Raw genomic sequence first — 19,846 nt, forward strand, 5'->3', positions numbered from 1 at the left:
AGACTAATCAACAGAGGACAGAAAGTTGGGATGTTTGAGCACAATCTCTGTCCAATCAGATATGCAGATACAGACACAGAGACAGTGCTTGGAAGCTAGACTTAAATATAAAAACAATAATATAAAAATTTTAATCAGAAGTTCAGCAGCTTCACACCATAGGGAAAACAGAATCCTAGACAAGAATTGTCTAATTCATAGAGCCTGGAGAAGTTATTTTAAAAATAACCAAATGAGAAAGCAGCAACAATAAACCTGGGGTGAAGGTAGAGGTGAATCAGAATCCAAAGTTGCTACTATATTTCTTAATGTCCAATTTTCAACAAAAAATTACAAGTTATACAAAAAAACAGGAAAGTGTAAACTATATTCAGAAAAGCAACTGTCATTATAAACTGTCTCTGAGTGTTCCCAGATGTTGAAAGACTTTAAATACTTATTAAAATATGGTCAAATAACTAAAGTAAAACATGTCTTAAATTTTAAAGTGTGATAATAACATATCATACATAACATATCAACAGCCTGCTCCACCCTGACCCCCACCAACAGCCTGGCAATGACCTCACAATCAGCCTCTGGACCTCCTACCCTTGGAGGCCGGTATCCCCGGCTCTGCCCCAACACTGCCCTTTATGTTCACGTGTATGCTCATGTCTAGAGGAGAACACCGCACCGTCTGAGTCATCCAGGACCCGCAACCAGAGGCAGAGGGCCCAACAAAGCAGGCGTGTGCCACCTTCCCGCCCACGGCAGGACCGGGGCTCCACGATGGCAGAGCAGGCAGAGGACTGGAGGTACTCCCTGCCCACGGAGAGGAAGCTCGTGTGGAGGACGGCCGAGGAGAGGCGGATGTCAGACCTCACGCGGGTGCTGGAGTGGATGGAGCGGAGGCAGGGGAAGAAGAAGCAAGCTCTCCAGGTGCATACTGTCCCAGAAAACCTTCAAGGAGGGCTTCATTCAGGGCGACTGAAGCCTGACGGAATGGGGCGAGGGGCAGGTTTGCAGCATGGGGGTGAGCCCGTAAGAGAGCGCTGGAGGGCGTGGTGGAGGTTGTCCACGGGATCAGTCTGTCCTTGTTTGCTAACGATCCCCGTGTAGTTAAAGCTCCTAGCCTGCCACAGAGACTGGGAGGTGGGGATGCCATGTTCGCATTTCAAGGGTTGGCTCTCTGCCTGCTCCTGTGTCTGACTCTGGAAACCTGGACTGTAACCCACCAGGCTCCTCTATCCATGGAATTTTCCAGGCAAGGATACCGGAGTGGGTTGTCATGCCCTCCTTCAGGGGCTCTTCCTGACCCAGCATCTGGAGAAAAACATTCCTGGATCATAAACCTGGGCAAGAGGCTAGGAGAAGATTTATATCGCAAAGGGGCAGAAAAGGAATTTACAACTGTAAATTTTCTAAAGAAATTGTTCTAGGAAAGGGCAGGTCAAGGGTCTACTGTCAGGAAGAATCCTGTCTAGTTTCACGGAGGTTTCACTTAATGAGAGACATTAAAGCTGTCTCTGTCAGCGTTTCAGAAGGACTAAGGGACATTGCTTCTAGGGTCTTGCTTATGTGTCCTTCCCTTTGTCCCCAGGCACTTCCAGCCTTGTGATAGCCCCAGCGTCAGAGGGCATCTTCCATCTCCACTGTCCCCACTGCGACTCCTGATAACACAAAAACCTCAGACGCTCAGTTGAGTCTGACTCTTTGGGACCCTACTGACTGTAGCCCGCCAGGCTCCTCTGTCCATGGGATTCTCTAGGCAAGAATGCTGGAGTGGGTTGCCATTCCCTCCTCCAGGGGATTTTCCTTAGCCAGGGATCAAACCTGTGTCTCTTCCATCTCCTGCAATGGCAGGCAGGTTCCTTACCACTAGCGCCACCTGGGAGCCTCTTCCTTTCTATCCTTCATGAGAACTTAGTTTAACTGCCTGTCTTAGTCCATTTGGGCTGCTGCAATCACATGCCATACACCAGGTGGCTTAGAAACAACAGAAATTTCTTTCTTCCCAACTGAGAGGTTGGGAATTCCCAGATCTAGGTGCCAGCAGGTTTGATATCTGATGAAGACCTGCTTTGTGGTTCATAGATGGCTGCTTCTTGTTTTGTTCCCATAAAGAGGAAGAGACAGGAGTGCTCTCCAGGGCCTCTTTTCTAAGGTCCTAATCCCATTTATGAGGGCTCCACCCTCCTGACCTCACCATCTCCCGAAGGCCCCACCTCTCCAACATTATCACATTAGGAAAGGATTTCAACGTGTGAATTTAGGAGGAGGGGGGCACACAAAACAGTCTGCAACACCACTTTTCTCTCTTTCTCCAGGAATGACCAGTTTTGCCCCAGTTTCCCTCAAGAGTTCCCCTTTGGTCCCCTTATCTACAGAAAATCAAGCCATACCCTTGGAAAGTGGTCTCTTCAGCAGAGGAGGCCACCTGATCTTGATTCCCCTGGCCCCCAGAGAAAAAATGGATGAAAACGGCATTACTAACAACAGTGATATCTTTTACTGAGCATTTGCTGTGCCAGGCCCTGCACTTGGCATTGCAATGAGTTGTCTGGTCAACTGCTCCCAGCAAGGCTACAAGGCAGACACTGATCTTACCCACCAGCTGAAGGATAAGGAAGCCGAAATGAAGAGGAATAATTTGCGTGAGGGTCTAAGCCAGGGCACAGACTCAGACATACCCAGTTCCCCAGCTCATGGGCTATCATGCCCACTCCCCCACACACCTTTGTCACCACCTGTCTTTGCCTGCTTCTCCCAGTTCACCGGCGCCTGCCTTTCAGGGGAGCTTCTGTTCTGGTTGTATGTTTATTTATCATTATAGTCATTTACTGAGGGTGGCTCAGATAGTAAAGAATCTACCCGTGATGTAGGAGACCCAGGTTCGATCCCTGGGTTGGGAAGATCAGGGAATGGCAACCCACTCCAATATTCTTGCCTGGGGAATCCCATGGATGGAGGAGCCTGGCGGGCTGCAGTCCATGGGATCGCAGAGAGTCAAACATGACCGAGCAACTAACACATGATCAAAGTGATCTGGAGTGCTAGTTTCATCAGATACACGTAAACACATCTAGCAAACATTTTACTCTAAGGAGTTACTGATTTATCTACCCTACCAATTACCCCTCACTTCTGGGGGGAGGTGTTAGCGCTTGACTGCTGGGCTTCTCAGAACTCAGTTACAGGAATCTGACTCACTCCTTTGATGAATATACTTGATCCCATCTCTTCCTGCTAAGCTTATATTCTAATAATGTTTTCACAGCTGTAGCTTCTATGTGGCTTTTCTTGCAAATAATTTTGGACCCAGGAAGGGAACAAATTTACTTTCAAGATACAATTAAATCTTCAAGCATTGTTACCCTTTCCAGAAGCATTTGGATTTTGAAAGAAGCTCCTGAGAGAGAGGGTGATGCTTCTGTGGCAGGTCTCGGATGGCAGGTCTCGGATGGCAGGTGGCAGGGGACCCTTTAGTGAAGACACTTGGGGGAGGGCTGTCTGTGCCCTTGTCTCCCTTCTCCTGGCAGTCCAGGCTTTTCCCCACTTCAGCACTGTACCCTCTGGGTTATAGTCTACCCAGAGGGCTGTGCCCCTTGTGAACATTTGTCATAAAAGAAGACTCCTGAGATTTAAGGTCTCGGGCACAGGGGCCACCAAGTCAGTTTCTGTGGCCGTTTCCTGATGGATCTGTGGTACCAAATCAGTTCCACTCAGCTTCCTTCAAAAGAGGGGGCTGTAGCTACTCGGGCAGCTGTTGAAGAGAGGTTGAAGGTTGAGAGGGGAAAGGAGGGAGGTGGACCACTCTCGGAGTAACTGGCCTTAGTTTCTCTCTAATCAACTAGGATAATCAGCCCTGGACCCAACTTGCACCCCTTCTCCTACTAAGCCCCACAAAACCCTGAAGGTAACTAGTACCCACTTCTTAGATGGTCTTTGGACAGCTTCCTTCCACACACTCAGACTGGCTTATCAAAACCACCCTTCCATTCACAGAGTGCTACTAACAATCAGGGCACGCTCAGCACTTCCCCACAGTAATTCATCATTTCCCACCGTAACCCTGTGAAGTAGCTTCTGCTACCATCCCCATCCTCAGATAAGGGAACTAAACCTCACACAGAGCCGTCCCTTGCTCAAGGTCACTCAGCCACTCAGCCAGAGAGCAGGATTGTGAGCCGGGCCGTCAGCCCTGGAGACCAGTCTCAGTCATCTCTGCACAACCCTCAGACCCCGCAGCAAACCCCAAGAGGAGATCCAGTCGGTTCAGTTTCCCTGCTATGCTCCAGCGCCCCAAGTCTACCCATTAAGGATGAGCCTGGATGCACCTCTGTGGGCCCCTCCCCTCTTAGGCCCTGATGAAACTTACTAATGAAACTTACTCTTTTACTGGGTCTTCCTGGCAGCTGTGAGCCAAGCATACATGCCTGGAATGAACTTGCTGCACTTACCTGGCCTTCCATTCCCACCAGGAAGACAGGAGCATCCGGGGAAAGAGAAAGGCAGGAGCAGTTGTGATGACAGCTCCAGGAGGACAAGATGGGATGGGGGTGGGGTGAAGAGGGGAGGGAGCACCCTGGCTGGCCTTGAAGACTGGAGGTCACGTAGGGAAGTGGCAGCTAACAAGGCCATGTGAGGGCTGGAAGAAATCCCTCCCAAGCTGGAGAGTGGGGCCCTCCTGTGGAGGGAGCTAGTGATGGACTCTGAAGTGGAGAGGGACCGCCACGCCTGGCGTTGGAAGGTCATCTTTTGGGTAGTGGGGTGAGGACACCGGCTGTGTCTGGAGGCAGAGGGGCCACAAGGGGGGACGGTAGGACAAGAGTAGGTGCTAAGGCTGGGTGGTCCTTCCCCGCTGTGGGGTGCAGGGCTGGCCTGGGCCCACTGAGGCGGCCACTGGGCTTTTCTCCCTGTTGTTTCAGAAGAACAAGCCCAAGGCAGGGATAGGCTTGGCAGAACCTGCGAAGGAAGAAAAGAAAACCAAAACTGCCCTAAAACATCAGGGAGCCCGCCGCAGGAGCCAAGGGAAGCAACAGGTGGCGTTCTCTGAGCAGGTGATGTCACCCCGCCTACCCCAGCCCCTCCGCACGAAGGAGGGAGTGCCCACTCTGCTCTTGCATGGAATTGGCTACTTTTTCTTTTAAATGTGGAGCCCTAAACTTCATCCTCGACACACACTAGCACCCACATAGATCACCCATCCCCTCCAGTCAGCCAGCTCCCACCCAACACACTGCGCAATCCCAGTGGGAAGACCTGCACCCCTGTGGTAGGGCTCGTTCTTCCTGGGTACCACCTCCCTCCCCTAAACCACTCAAGAGTGCCATTGGAAAGGGGGGACAGCCAGCGATGGCTGTGGTCTCCAGGGTCCCTCCTGAGCTCTGGGGACAGAAGAGAGAAGTTGGTGAGCAGACACCAGAGTGCGTTCCTGTCCCAGGGAGCCAGCACCTAGAGTCGGCCTCTCCTGGGGTCCCCCTCATCTGCCCTTCAACCAGCCCTTGAACTCGCTCACTGGGGGGATGAAGGAAGCTGCGCCAGAACCCATTCTCTAGCCTATAAATCTCTCCAGATCTCCTCCCAGGCCTCGGGGCAAAACTCCAAGAAGGAGGACGAAACCTCTGCCCTATACCGAAGGCTCTACAGAGTGGAAGCAAAAGGAAAACGCCTCAGCAGCCTGACCCCGAGCATCAACTCCAGGGACACACCCAGGATATCTGGTAAGGGAAGTACCTCGGTGGGGGGATGCCAGAATTGTCCTCGCCATTGCCCTCCTATCAGAGGGGCCAAGAGATGGCACCGTCCTTAAGGCAGCACCGTCTATGTCAACCTCACCTCTGTGGATGCAGGAAGCCCCATGACTAGGGATCACAGCATCAGGGGGTGTGACCTGGACAGGAGACAAGTGGGCGTCAAGCCTCAGCTGGCACCCGGGGGAGGGGGAGTTTCTTCTCAGGAAGCTAGTATCGTGTCCCCCTGGGTTCCTGAATTCATTTTGGTGACATCACCCTCATGTCCAAATGATCTAACTGGTTTAGATACCGTGACAGTGTCAAGGCGCTACAGAAGGCACCACAGCTGCTGGCCTGAAACCTACCAGGTGATGCTGGTACCCAAGAAGAAGTGGGCTTGGGCTATGCCAGATACTTATTGCTAAGACTGACTGTGTTTGAGTCCCAGCCCCATCGATGGATAACAAACCCAGGGTTGTATAATCCCAAGCAAGTCACTCCATCCGTGGGGTCTAGTTTTCACATCCGCAAAATGCAGCAATTACACAACCAGCCTCACAGTATAGTGTGGTATTGTAGCAAGTCGAGGCACAGACCACACTCCACCAGATGCGGAGTAGGTGCTCAATAGATGTTAGCAAAGGGCTGCGTGCAAAGGGCTCGGTTGCTCAGTCGGGTCTGACTCTTTGTGACCCCGTGCACTATAGCCCTCCAGGCACCTTTATCCATGGGATTCTCCAGGCAAGAATACTGGAGTGGGTTGCCATTTCCTACTCCAAGGAATCTTCCCAACCCAGGGATCAAACCCACATCTCCTGCACCTCCTTCATCGCAGGCAAATTCTTTACCACTGAGCCACCTGGGAAGCATATGGTACTTCTCTGTAAACATTTTGCTAACATTCTCAGGTGGGCTGTGTTGGAATAACAGATGCATTTATTGTACCTGGCCTTTTGGGATGGAGGTGTATGGTAAAAAAAAAAAAAAAAAAAAATTCTGGATGTGATTTCCAATTAGCTCATAGGAAGAGGGGCAAGAGGCTTGGAATAGGGGTTGCCAGTTCTCCTGTGTTGCCCCCCTCTCTGCCCAACAAAAAAAAATCCTTATTTCTTTTTCTTTTAATGCACCAAAGCCCTTGTAACCAAATTGTGGTTACTTGCCAGTTAGAATTAAATATGATTGACTCTAAATGCAACACGAGATCCAGGACTAAATCCTAGACTAGTTATTCAGTGAAAGAATTGGTGAAATCCAGAAAAAAACTCCGTAACATGCCCATGTTAATATCTCATTCCTGGCTTATGTAAGATGTTAACGTTAGGGGGAGGATGTATAGGAGCTGTCTGTAAGAGTTGTCTTTGCAACTCTTCTCTTCTATAAATCTAAAAGTATTCCAAAATAAAAAGTTTATTTTTTAAAAAATGGAAGGAGTTCAACTTATGCCCTATGGGAAGCCCCACCCCTTCCCCAAGTTTCTCGTTGTTCTCTGTGTCCTGGTCCTGCCGGGAGGCTGAGCATCTGTGGATCTCACTTCCAGGACTATTTCCTTCTCCCTGCTCTCTGCCAACCCAGACAGGGAACACATCCCTTCTCCCCAGACCTCTCACATGAAGCCATTGCTTGTCAGCAAACTTTACTGAAGGTTTGGGGCAACAAAGGTAAATAATTACATCACAGACTTACACGGCAAACATATTAGAAGTCTTTTATGATGCCCTCTCATTCTTCAAAGTCCTTTGTCCCCTACCATCAGGAGATTTCCCTGATGGCTTTATTTCCTGCGGGGGTGGTTTCCAGATGTTTTGCTCAACTCCAAGACTAGGACTAGGGTCAGACAAGCTAGGCACCCAGGACACAAAATTTAAGAAGGTGGTCTCTCTCAGGCGCCCACCTGGCCCTTTCATGAGCCTGAGAACAAACACCTCCTTTATTTTCGCCCCTGAGTACCTTGTCTGTCTCACTCTAGTCCTGGTTCTGCCCAGCTCTCCTTCTCTCTTTCCTCTCCCTTCTCCTCTATCCTCTGCCTTCTCTGCCCCACGCATTCCCACTGCCTTCTTACCTCAAGGGATCACTTGGTTCCACTGTCTCATTCCACACTCAATGTGGCCTGTGAAAACAAGTATTTTTTTCAATGTAATCTGGAAAAAAAGATATTTTCCTAAACAAAGGCAGTTCCTTCCCTAAGAGAAACTCTCACACAAGTCGATTAATTTTTTCCATCTCACTGCACAAGGATGCCAGCAGGGCAGGCTGACTCACCAGCCCTTCGGTCCTCTGCAGTGCCTCCTCCGTCTATCTGCCCAGCCCTGTCCCCCACAAAGCCGCCCTGTCGGAGAGCAGGCGTCCCTCTCCGGATGTAATACAGCCAGTGGCCACTGGGGGTCAGCAGGTGCTCACGCAGACAATGGGCCGCGGTTCATGGGCATCCAGCAACCACCTGGGCGTCCACGTGTGGCACCAGAACTGAGTGGGCACCGCAAGGGGAACGTGCTGTGAAAGCTGTCGGGAGGCCTGAAATGACTGAGCAGGATCTGGCTTGGGATCAAGATCAAGACAAAGCAGCCTCTAGGAAGGATGTAGAGGCAGTTAAGGGCTATGGCAGAAGTCTAAGAAGGAGAAGTGTGGATCAAGAAAAGGCATTCTTTCAAAAACATTTTTTAAAAACATTTTACCTTATATTGGAGTATAGTGGATTAGCAATGTTGTCATAGTTTCAGATGGACAGCGAATGCACATACAGGGATACAGGATATATATACAAGAACTCAGCCATACAAGTACAGGTATCCATGCTTCCCCAGACTCTCCTCCCACCCAGGTTACCGCATAACATTGAGCAGAGTTCCCTGCACTGTACAGTAGGTCCTTGTTAGTCTTCCATTTTAAAAATAGCAGTGTGTACCTATCAGTCCCAAACAAGGAGAAATACTCTAGCCAGAGCATCTCTTACTGACCTCCCTCAGCCCCACTCAGCGCCCAAATAATTGGCATCCTTTTCAAGAACCAGCGGTTTTAATGCTTGCCCACCAATTCTGTCTGTGTGGCTTCCTCTCCTGCACATCCTATTATCAACTTAGAGAAGCCTGTGCAGATGTCTGCAGCTCTCCATACTACTCTGCCCTGTAGCTTCTAGCTAAATTTTCTCTTCTCTCTCCTCAACTCAGGGAAATGGCTAGACTCCTATCTAGGTTTTCTCTACCCATGCTGCAAACCTAAAGCATCTTCCAGCCATCAGCTGGGGCTCTCGTGGGACTCACCCCTTCTGTTTCATTTTCTAAAGGATCACTGCCCTGTATTGCCAACGTCTGAAAAATGCCATTTCACCTATCAGGCCCCAGTGTTTAATTGCTTGAGACAGAAAGATATATCTAGTTCCTGTTACCACACCTTGACTGAAAACAGAAATCTCAGATTGGCCTTTGCAAAACACAGTCCTAATTGAGTGCGATCACAAGTCATGGGAAAAGTTTATGAAGTTGGATCTAAATTCTTAAAAGGCGACTGCGGTTAAGGACCACTAAGAGATGCTGGGAAAGCATTGGAACACACTTGCAAAGTAAGTCTTGACAAGGTCTGAGCATCTAGGCTAAGGAAATGGAATTCATTTGGCTTTCTCTTCTTGCCCACCTATGCTCAGGGCTTTCTATCAGTGCCAGGCAAGGGTGTATTCCTAATGCAAAGGGTTGGGGTGCTGTTACCCCCTCTGTCTCTGGGTGATTATAGAGCCAACCCCTAGAGTCCCAAACATAGCTCACCAGAAGTCTAATGTATCTGTTCAGCCATGGACTCAGAAATATGGGAGGGTAGCCAGGACAGGCTCCCAGAAAAAGGCATTGATAAGCAGGGTTCACGTTTTCCTGGCATCTTGGTCACATGACTTAATCTCTCTGATCTTCCACGTTCTAATTTGATCAATGGCTGTGATGTGGTTGTGAGACTGTAGTGCCCCCTCCCTAGAAAGCCTTTAGAAAACTGCCTGAAACATAAGTTACTCAGTAAATGTTAGCCAATATGTCTAATTCTCATTACCATTCATTTTAGTACTCATTTTCCCTGCATGAGACCTGCTTTGATCCAGAAGAGGATCAAATGTCTCAAGAAAGCCCATGGCCCTTTCTCCAAGGGATTTCCATTTGTGTCAATGAAAATGTGTAACTCACAATTCTCCTGGAACATGGTACCAATTTCCACCATGCATAAACAGACTGCTGATGCCACCTGACCCCATCACTCTCTCAGGGGCCAGCTGTCAGTTTAGAAAGCTGTCCTGGACACAAAGATCCCAGTTCAACCATGGACTCATTGTGAGATCTTGGGCAAGTCAGAGCCTCTCTCTAGGCCGTTGTCCCTCCATTTATGTTATAGAAAGTCTAGACTTTGCCAGATGTACTCTGGTACACTTTCTGCATTTTATGCGTGAATTCTTGCAAGTTTACAAGAAGAACAACTTACTTACAAACAAAACATCAGATTAGCATCAATCTAGAAATGACACTTAGAGACTATTGATTATTACAGGCTCACAATCCTATTCTTAGTCCACATATAAGTTACTGTTAGGGTGAATGAAAGATATTTGCAAAGTCAGAAATATTTTGGGAGTTTCTCAGCCATTTTTTCATTTATCTAAAGAAAATGCTGTAGAAGAGAGCAGAGACATCAAATTAGGAAATAGTTGGTTTAAAAATAAAAATCTTGATAGGCACTTAAAATCATGTTTTTTAGAAAGAATTAAAAAGGATAGGCAAAGAGATACACAAACAGATGAGGTGGGATTAATGCTAAAAGAAACAACAGGGTAAAAGAGAGAGATTTTAAAATGCTAGAGAGAGTAAATAATAACTATAAACCTACACACACCAAAAAATAGTAGTTAAATAAACATTTGGAAATGCAAAGTAAGTCTGACAAAAATAGTTACAGTAGGAGATTGCAATATACCTCTTTCAAGACAGATCAAATAGATAATTTCAGGAAGTGCCTAAAAGAATTTAACAATGCAATTAACAAACCACAACTTTATATTTGAATAGAGAACACACATTTTTATATGGCCAAAGCATATTCACCAAAAGAAGACTTAACATTCAAAATAGTAAAGATTTTAGGGCCAGTTACAGTCAATAATTAGAAATAGAATTAAAAGATAATCTCAACAAAAATTAAGAAACACACTTCCAAAATACCATGATTTCAAAGATAAAAACTAATGGAAATAAGACTGTTTCATACCGAAATCTATGGGATGAAGGCAAAATTTATGCCTAGAAGAAAATTTACAGCAAAAACTGGAAGCAATGGCTCTTGGCTTTATAAAACAAATAAAAAAGTAATACTTTTAAAAATTTAATGACATAGAAGAAATAATTAATATGAAAAAGAGAATTCATCCATGCAATATCAACTAAGATGAATGAACACCCTCTTCCAACAGCACAAGAGAAGACTCTACACATGGACATCACCAGATGGTCGACACGGAAATCAGATTGATTATATTCTTTGCAGCCAAAGATGAAGAAGCTCTATACAGTCAGCAAAAACAAGACCGGGAGCTGACTGTGGCTTAGATCATGAACTCTTTATTGCCAAATTCAGACTGAAATTGAAGAAAGTGGAGAAAACCACTAGACCATTCAGGTATGATCTAAATCAAATCCCTATGACTATACAGTGGAAGTAAGAAATAGATTTAAGGGACTAGAGAGCCTGATGAACTATGGATGGAGGTTTGTGACATTGTACAGATGACAGGAATCAAGACCATCCCCAAGAAAAAGAAATGCAAAAAAACAAAATGGCTGTCTGACAAGGACTTATAAATAGCTGTGAAAAGATGGGAAGTGAAAAGCAAAGGAGAAAAGGAAAGATATTCCCATTTGAATGCAGAGTTCCAAAGAATAGCAAGGAGAGATCAGAAAGCCTTTCTCAGCGATCAATGCAAAGAAATAGAGGAAAACAATAGAATGGGAAGACTAGAGATCTCTTCAAGAAAATTAGAGATACCAAGGGAATATTTCATGCAAAGATGGGCTCAATAAAGGACAGAAATGGTAGGGACCTAACAGAAGCAGAAGATATTAAGAAGAGGTGGCAAGAATACACAGAAGAACTGTACAAAAAAGATCTTCACAACCCAGATAATCACAATGGTGTGATCACTCACCTAGAGCCAGACATCTTGAAATGTGAAGTCAAGTGGGCCTCAGGAAGCATCACTACAAACAAAGCTAGTGGAGGTGATGGAATTCCAGTTGAGCTATTTCAAATCCTGAAAGATGACGCTGTGAAAGTGCTGCACTCAATATGCCAGCAAATTTGGAAAACTCAGCAGTGGCCACAGGACTGGAAAAGGTCCGTTTACATTCCAATCCCAAAGAAAAGCAATGCCAAATACACACTGAGGAAACTAGATCTGAAAGAGACACGTACAGCCCAATGTTCATCGCAGCACTGTTTATAGTTGCCAGGACATGGAAGCAACCTAGATGCCCATTAGCAGATGAATGGATAAGGAAGCTATGGTACATATACACAATGGAATATTACTCAGCCACTAAAAAGAATTCATTTGAATCAGTTCTAATGAGATGGATGAAACTGGAGCCCATTATACAGAGTGAAGTAAGCCAGAAAGATAAAGACCAATACAGTATACTAATGCATATACATGGAATTTTAAAAGATTGTAACTATAACCCTATATGCAAAACAGAAAAGAGACACAGATGTACAGAACAGACTTTGGGACTCTGTGGGAGAAGGCGAGGGTGGGATGTTCAGAGAGAACAGCACTGAAACAAGTATACTATCAAGGGTGAAACAGATCACCAGCCCAGGTTGGATGCATGAGACAAGTGCTCAGGGTTGGTGCACTGGGAAGACCCAGAGGGATGGGATGGAGAGGGAGGTGGGAGGGGGGATCGGGATGGAGAACACATGTAAATCCATGGCTGATTCATGTCAATGTATGGCAAAAACAACTACAATATTGTAATTAGCCTTCAACTAAAAAAAAAAAAGAAAAAAAGACAATGCCAAAGAATGCTCAAACTACCACACAATTGCACTCATCTCACACGCTAGTGAAGTAATGCTTAAAGTTCTCCAAGCCAGGCTTCAACAATACATGAACCATGAGCTTCCAGATGTTCAATTTGGTTTTAGAAAAGGCAGAGGAACCAGAGATCAAATTGCCAACATCTGCTGGAGCATCGAAAAAGCAAGAGAGTTCCAAAAAAAACATCTATTTCTGCTTTATTGACTATGCCAAAGCCTTTGACTGTGTGGATCACAATAAACTGTGGAAAACTCTGAAAGAGATGGGAATACCAGACCACCTGACCTGCCTCTTGAGAATCCTGTATGCAGGTCAGGAAGCAATAGTTAGAACTGGATGTGGAACAACAGACTGGTTCCAAATAGGAAAAGGAGTATGTCAAGGCTATATATTGTCACCCTGCTTATTTAACTTATATGCAGAGCACATCATAAGAAAAGTTGGACTGGAGGAAGCACAAGCTGGAATCAAGATTGCTGGGAGAAATATCAATAACCTCAGATATGCAGATGACACCACCCTTATGGCAGAAAGTGAACAAGAACTAAAGAGCCTCTTGATGAAAGTGAAAGAGGAGAGTGAAAAAGTTGGCTTAAAACTCAACATTCAGAAAACTAAGATCATGGCATCTGGTCCCATCACATCATGGCAGATAGATGGGGAAGCAGTGGAAACAGTGGCTGATTTTATTTTTCTGGGCTCCAAAATCACTGCAGATGGTGATTGCAGCAATGAAATTAAAAGACGCTTACTCCTTCAAAGGAAAGTTAATACCAACTTAGACAGCATATTAAAAAGGAGAGACATCACTTTGCCAACAAGGTCCATCTAGTCAAGGCTATGGTTTTTCCAGTGGTCATGTATGGATGTGAGAGTTGGACTGTGAAGAAAGCTGAGCACCGAAGAATTGATGCTTTTGAACTGTGGTGTTGGAGAAGACTCTTGAGAATCCCTTGGACTGCAAGGACATCTAGCTAGTCCATCCTAAAGGAGATCAGTCCTGGGTGTTCATTGGATGGACTGATGTTGAAGCTGAAACTCCAATCTTTGGCCACCTGATGCAAAGAGCTGACTCATTGGGAAAGACCCTGATGCTGGGAAAGATTGAGGGCAGGAGGAGAAGGGGACAACAGAGGATGAGATGGCTGGATGGCATCATCGATACCATGGACATGGACATGGGTTTGGGTAGACTCCAGGAGTTGGTGATGGACAAGGAGGCCTGGCGTGCTATGGTTCATGGGGTCAACAGAGAGTTGGACACAACTGAGCGACTGAACTGGACTGAACTGAAGATGAATGAAATTCAAAATTAAAAGTAGCTAAAAGGATAAGTCCAAAGCTAGCTTTTTAAAAAGACAAGTGACAAATAGTATGTATATCATGAGCCTTGTCAAAAGAAGAGTCAAAAACATACAAAATTTTATATGAGAAAGGGTGCATAATCAAAGGTACGAAATACGTTAAGTGAATTATAATAAAGTGTTGGAGAAGACTCTTGAGAGTCCCTTGGACATCGATGAGATCCAACCAGGCCATCCTAAAGAAAATCGGTCCTGAATATTCATTGGAAGGACTGATGCTGACACTTAAACTACAATACATTGACCACCTGATGCAAAGAACTGACTCATCTGAAAAGACCCTGATGCTGGGAAAGATTGAAGGCTGGAGGAGAAGGGGTCAACAGAGGATGAGCTGGTTGGATGGCATCACCGATGCAATGGACATGAGTTTGAGTAAACTCCAGGAGTTGGTGATGGACAGGGAGACCTGGCCTGCTGCAGTCAATGGGGTTGCAGAGAGCTGGACACGACTGAGTGGCTAAACTGAACTGAACTGAACTAAAACCCAACATAAATGAATAATTTCTTCTCATACTATAAACTATCAAATGGACTTAATAAAGAATGGAAAAGTTGACTAGAGCAATTCCTGAGGTAAAAATTGGAAGATGGTAGACACCTTCCCACTAAAAAGGCACCAGGACAAATGGTTTCACACCAAGTTCTACCTAACATTAAAAATCAAATAATCCCAAGGTTACTTCAGCTATTTCAGGCTACATAAATATAGACATTTCTATTTTCTAATTTTCCTTGTTATGATTTTTAGATAAAGTAATTTATCTAAATTAATTAAATTAATTAATTAATTAATTTAAATGTGCACATTTCATTTTCAAATACATAGCTTTTAAGTATTTTTAATATTAATTTATCATTTTGATATTCATTTCTCATTTAAATTCTTTCTTCTCTGTAATCACCCTCTGTGTTTTTTCAGTTTTAACTTTATTGAGGCTTCCAATGGCTAAGTCAAAGATCTCTCTTGGTAAATGTCATATTGCACTTGAAAATATGTGGGTTATTTTTTAATATCTTTTGATATTGATGTCTAACATAATTCCACAGTGACAAGAGAACAGATTCCATATGATTCAGAATCAGTCATTCAGATCATGAAATTTTTGCACCTTGTTTTATGTCCCTGGATATGTTTCAGTTTATAGTCTCCTGGTTCATAGTCTATGGGAACTTGAATAGGATTTGTATCCTGTTGTTGTGTGAAAATTGTATAAATCTTAATTATGTTGAATTGGTTCATAGTGCTTTTCAGGTCTATTATATCTTTCTACTTTTCTATCTGTTCACTCTATTAATTTTTGAGAGCTTGAGACTGAAACTTCAACTAAAAGTCTTAATTTATCTACTTAAAAAAAGAATTGTAATATATAGTGGAACCATATGTAACTTTGTTCTGTGTTTTCCAAGTCTCCTGTAAGTGTGTTACTGTACTTTCATAATTTAAAAATAAAAAAGAAAATATAGGTGTTTCTGCATTAATTTGACAAGCCACCATACTGTATGATACAGGGAACCCAAAGCTGGTGCTCTGTGACAACCTAGAGGGGTGGGATGAGGAGGGAGGTGGGAGGGAAGTTTGGGTGGGGGAAAGCATATGTACACCTATGACTGTTTCATGTTGCTGTATGGTGGAAACCATCACAACATTATACAGTAATTACCCTCCAATTAAAAATAAAATTAAAAAATAAAATATTAGGCAAAAAGCAGGCCAATCTCACAATAATATGGATGCAAAGCTATTTTTAAAATTTTTAGCAAATAGACTTAATGTATGAAAATATGGCAAATATGTCCATGTATTAAATGAGTAATAAGCCATGACCAAGTAGGATTTATTATAGCAGCTTGCAAATGGTTAGGATATCAAGATATCTAATAACATAATTTATCAGTAAATTAAAGGAAGGCCATATGATCGTATCAGTAGATGATAGAAAAGCAATAAACAACCAATCAATTATTGTTAATAAAAACCTTATGTAGACTAACAGTAAAACTGCTGAATATTACAAAGCATTCTAAAACTTCTGGCACACATCATTCTAAATGATGGAATGTTAAATCACTTTATTAGAATCAGAAACAAAATGAAACATATCTTCCTTCATCATTATTGACATTGTTTTGGAGAGTGTCAAACGCAACATGTCAAGAAGAGTACATAATTTTTACAAATGTTAGGGGGAATATGTTTTCATTTTTCTCCTAATATGATTGTGTTTCTGCAAAACTCAAGAAATTCCTGGCCCAAAATGATACTATATGGTGTGGTTATTTGTGTACTAGAAAAATAAAAAATTTAACAGTAGTCTTTTCTCTATACCAGTCACACCAGTTAGAAATGGGAAGAAAATACTCTACTCGTACAAGCAAAAGTCTGTAAAATACACAAGAGTATATTTAACAAGAAAATAATTAAGGTCGCCAAGCTCTAGTCCCACCAGTATTTCAGTCAATACAAAGTCCATATTTGGGTAGCATCAGACCTCACTATTTCATTTACTATATGTGTGCCTTTCTGCACACTGTTCCTCCTGCTCAGCCATGCTGTTCCTCCTGCCTGCAATACTTTTCTTCCTTTTTATCATGTGATAAACTGCTTGTCCTTTAAAATCCCAGTTCAAAGTTGATCTCCTCTGATACTTTCTCCTAAACCTCCTCTAGGCTAAAGTTCACTTTAGGTGAATTTTCTCTAGGGAAGGAGAGAATATCGAGAGAAGGAAATGAATGAAAAGCGAAAAAGGGAGCGAGTTGAGAAGAATGAGAGGCAAGGAGAAAGGAAGGAGGATAAGATGAATAGGGAGTAAACAAATGCTGAATGGGAACCAGCCAAGGTCTTGGAAAGACGTTCGATCTGGTGAGGTTTGAAGCCCATGCAGCCTTCCAGGCCCCATCCCCTTCCTGTCCACCTTACCACCACCCCGACCAGGATGTAACTCCCTGGTGACATCTGTCTAATTTCAGACTTAGACATCAAGGATGCAGTTGCTCAAGAGTCCACTCAGCGCCCAATGCCATACCGCCGACAAAGCATCATAGAACCCATATTACAGGACAGTGCCTTTGCCCAACGGAAGTCAACCCTCTTGAGAGAGTGGGGGAGCAAGATGCCTGATGCCTCTTATGAGCGAAAACTGAAAAGCCTCATGGAGAAGGGCACGGAGCCCAAGATGGAGATGATGAAGATGTTGAAGCCGGAAGAGGTGCTGAGCTGCCGGTAAGCCGCCCTGCGCAGGTGGGGCTGGGCGCTTCCTGCAGGACTAGGCTCTGCTCACGCAGGTCTGTGGTTCAGACACCTGGGCTGAACCCGGAGCAAGGGAGGGTGGCTGCAGCTTGTGCTCTGCTTTGAGTCCCGAAGGGCTGAAGCCGGTGGGTCCGCTAATGAACACAACATTTAGGTGCTGGTGTTTTGATGGCCTGCCTTAGGACACCTACATGCACACGCTTCCCCAAATTTCTATTTGTTTCCCAAAAGAAAGCATGACTGTTACTCACAAAGGAAATAATGAGTTGCTTGTGGCCTTGTTTTAATAGGAAGCTCCCCTAAGTTCCCTTATGCTGTGGTGTCGAATTGCTGGGGTGGTAGCCACCATTCCCAGGGGCGACCTGCTGTCTGTTTGGGGTTTCAGACTCTAAAGTGACCATAAACAGAGTATGAAACCATTTGGCATGTATGCTGTTACCAAGGGGTCCCCCTTCTGGCTATTCTTTGTCCTAGTTACAAGACCCACTGGTGTTCAGCAACACCCAACAGCAGGGCTTCTGCCCCAATCTGAGCATCCCTCCCCAGCCTGATGTTACTCTTTACTGTGAAGATCTATCTGACACGGTTCAGAAACTTCAGTAGAGTAGGAAATAGGACAACAGAATCAGGTAGTCATCTTTGTAGAGTTCACAGCAGTGAACTCACCTGCAGGTTTCAGACACCTGGCATCCATAGGCCCCATCACACAGGCCTGCTCTGCTGGCTGACTGGTTGGGGGGTGGATGGGTGGAATGGCTACCTGGCTGAAAGATGGGCAGCAAGCCTTGTTGACCAGGGGGATTTCTGGCTCTTGCCACTTCCACGGCTGAATGACTTGGACATGGCTTTCCGATTGAGAACGTGGTTGTAACTGACTCTGGCCAAAGATAGTCTTCCTGGGCTCCATGGTGGGGAGAAAAGAGACAGGAAAGAGGGAGAGAATATTTGGAGATGGCAAAAACAAGCCATTACGAAAACATCCAAGAGAAGGATGAAACTGTCCTTTGTGATCTTAGTGAGGGCGCACAGGTAGATGTGTGTGAGATCCTCCCCTCAGGGGCTGGGCTGGTCAGGGAGAGATGGGGTGGGCTGTGGCTGGAGCCAAAGGTAGGACTGGTGGGAGCTGATGGTGAGAACAAGGAAGCTCTGGGCAGATCTTGAAAGAGAAGGGAAGTTCCCTGGTGGCCTACTGATTAGGATTCCAGGCATTCACTGCTGAGGGTCTGGGCTCAGCCCCTAGTCGGGGAACTAAGATCCTGTGGGCCATGGGTACGGTCAAAAAAAAAAAAAAGAAAAGAGAAGGGAGACCATTTTCAATGGACAGAAAATCCAGTTTCTACAATATACAACTCTTTCCCTATCATGTGTAGCAAAGTAACCTGAAAGCAGTCTGAGTCAGGGGCTTCCCTCCTTATACTAAAGCTGAGAGCAAGGTCAAGGTTGATGGTGGGATAAGGGATATGATGGCAGAGATACTCTCTAAACCACATGGCAGGGATGGAATCAGTCCTATTCTTCAGTTAACAGTCAGAATGGTGGGACTTTAGCTAATATTTTTAAAACCATGTTTTAATTTTAATTGTCTGAATACTATTAAAAAGTACCCACCTATATTTCTACAACTTTCTGAGCCTTTATTTCCACTGTCCTTTATTTCCCCCAGCCCTTGGCCTCACTCAGATTATACACAATGGCAGTGATGAGAGGCAACACCTAACAATTTGCATTCAGGTTCTTCCTCCCCTCTTGGCATAACGTCACTGCCGTATTGCACCTCCTTCTCACAAATGATGTTTTAACATTAAGAAGATTTCTTGAAATGAATATTCCATTGTTTGCTTGACCATTCCTCTACTGATGGAGTTTACTGTTTTCTTACTGTCAATAACCCCAAAATAAATATTTTTATTTATATAGATTTTCTTTCATTGACTTCTCATCTTGGGATAAGTTGAGGACCAGAGTGGAATTACTGGAATCAAAAATAATGAACTTGTTTGGGAGGACTTGGTGAAGAGGTTATGAACTTGGTGGAGAGGCAACTTGTTTGGCATAAATGTTGCCAAATGATTTCCAAAAGAGTTATGCCATTATTCTAGATTTTCTAGATATGGGTTAATATACGAGATTTGATTTTCTCTTCTAGGAAAAAATGTTACTTATGAACCTATTGGAAGGGCAGGAATAGAGACACAGATGTAGAGAATGAACTTGTGGACAAGTGGGGGAAGAAGAGGGTGGGACAATTCGAGAGAGTAGCATTTACATATATACACGATCATACGTAAACTAGATAGCTAATGGGAAGCTGCTATAGAACACAGGGAGCTCATTTCAGTGCTCTGTGATGACCCAGAGAGGTGGGATAGGGGTGCCTGGGTGGGAGGGAGGCTCAAGAGGGAGTGGGTATGTATATATTTACGGCCAATCCATGTGGTACAGCAGAAACCAACAC

The 19,846-nt window shown here is 44.7% G+C and overlaps 1 protein-coding gene across 1 annotated transcript; it reads left to right on the plus strand.

Annotated features, from left to right (window-relative positions):
- The first annotated feature begins 771 nt into the window (after window positions 1–771).
- C2H16orf78 (chromosome 2 C16orf78 homolog) lies at window positions 772–17,368 on the plus strand. The gene is made up of 4 exons (XM_065920483.1): window positions 772–921; window positions 4,911–5,042; window positions 5,558–5,705; window positions 17,112–17,368. The coding sequence occupies exons 1-4, from the start codon at window positions 772–774 to the stop codon at window positions 17,366–17,368; spliced, it is 687 nt and encodes a 228-aa protein (XP_065776555.1).
- The last annotated feature ends 2,478 nt before the right edge of the window (window positions 17,369–19,846 follow it).

This window comes from Muntiacus reevesi, chromosome 2 (genome assembly GCF_963930625.1).
Source record: "Muntiacus reevesi chromosome 2, mMunRee1.1, whole genome shotgun sequence".
NCBI lineage: Eukaryota > Metazoa > Chordata > Mammalia > Artiodactyla > Cervidae > Muntiacus > Muntiacus reevesi.

Bases quoted from the DNA above. Each gene is read 5' to 3' on its own strand.
- C2H16orf78 (XM_065920483.1), top strand. From the start codon at position 772: ATGGCAGAGCAGGCAGAGGACTGGAGGTACTCCCTGCCCACGGAGAGG. The intron at 922-4,910 runs GTGCATACTGTC...CTGTTGTTTCAG, and splicing joins AGAAGAAGCAAGCTCTCCAG to AAGAACAAGCCCAAGGCAGG. The intron at 5,706-17,111 runs GTAAGGGAAGTA...GTCTAATTTCAG, and splicing joins GGACACACCCAGGATATCTG to ACTTAGACATCAAGGATGCA.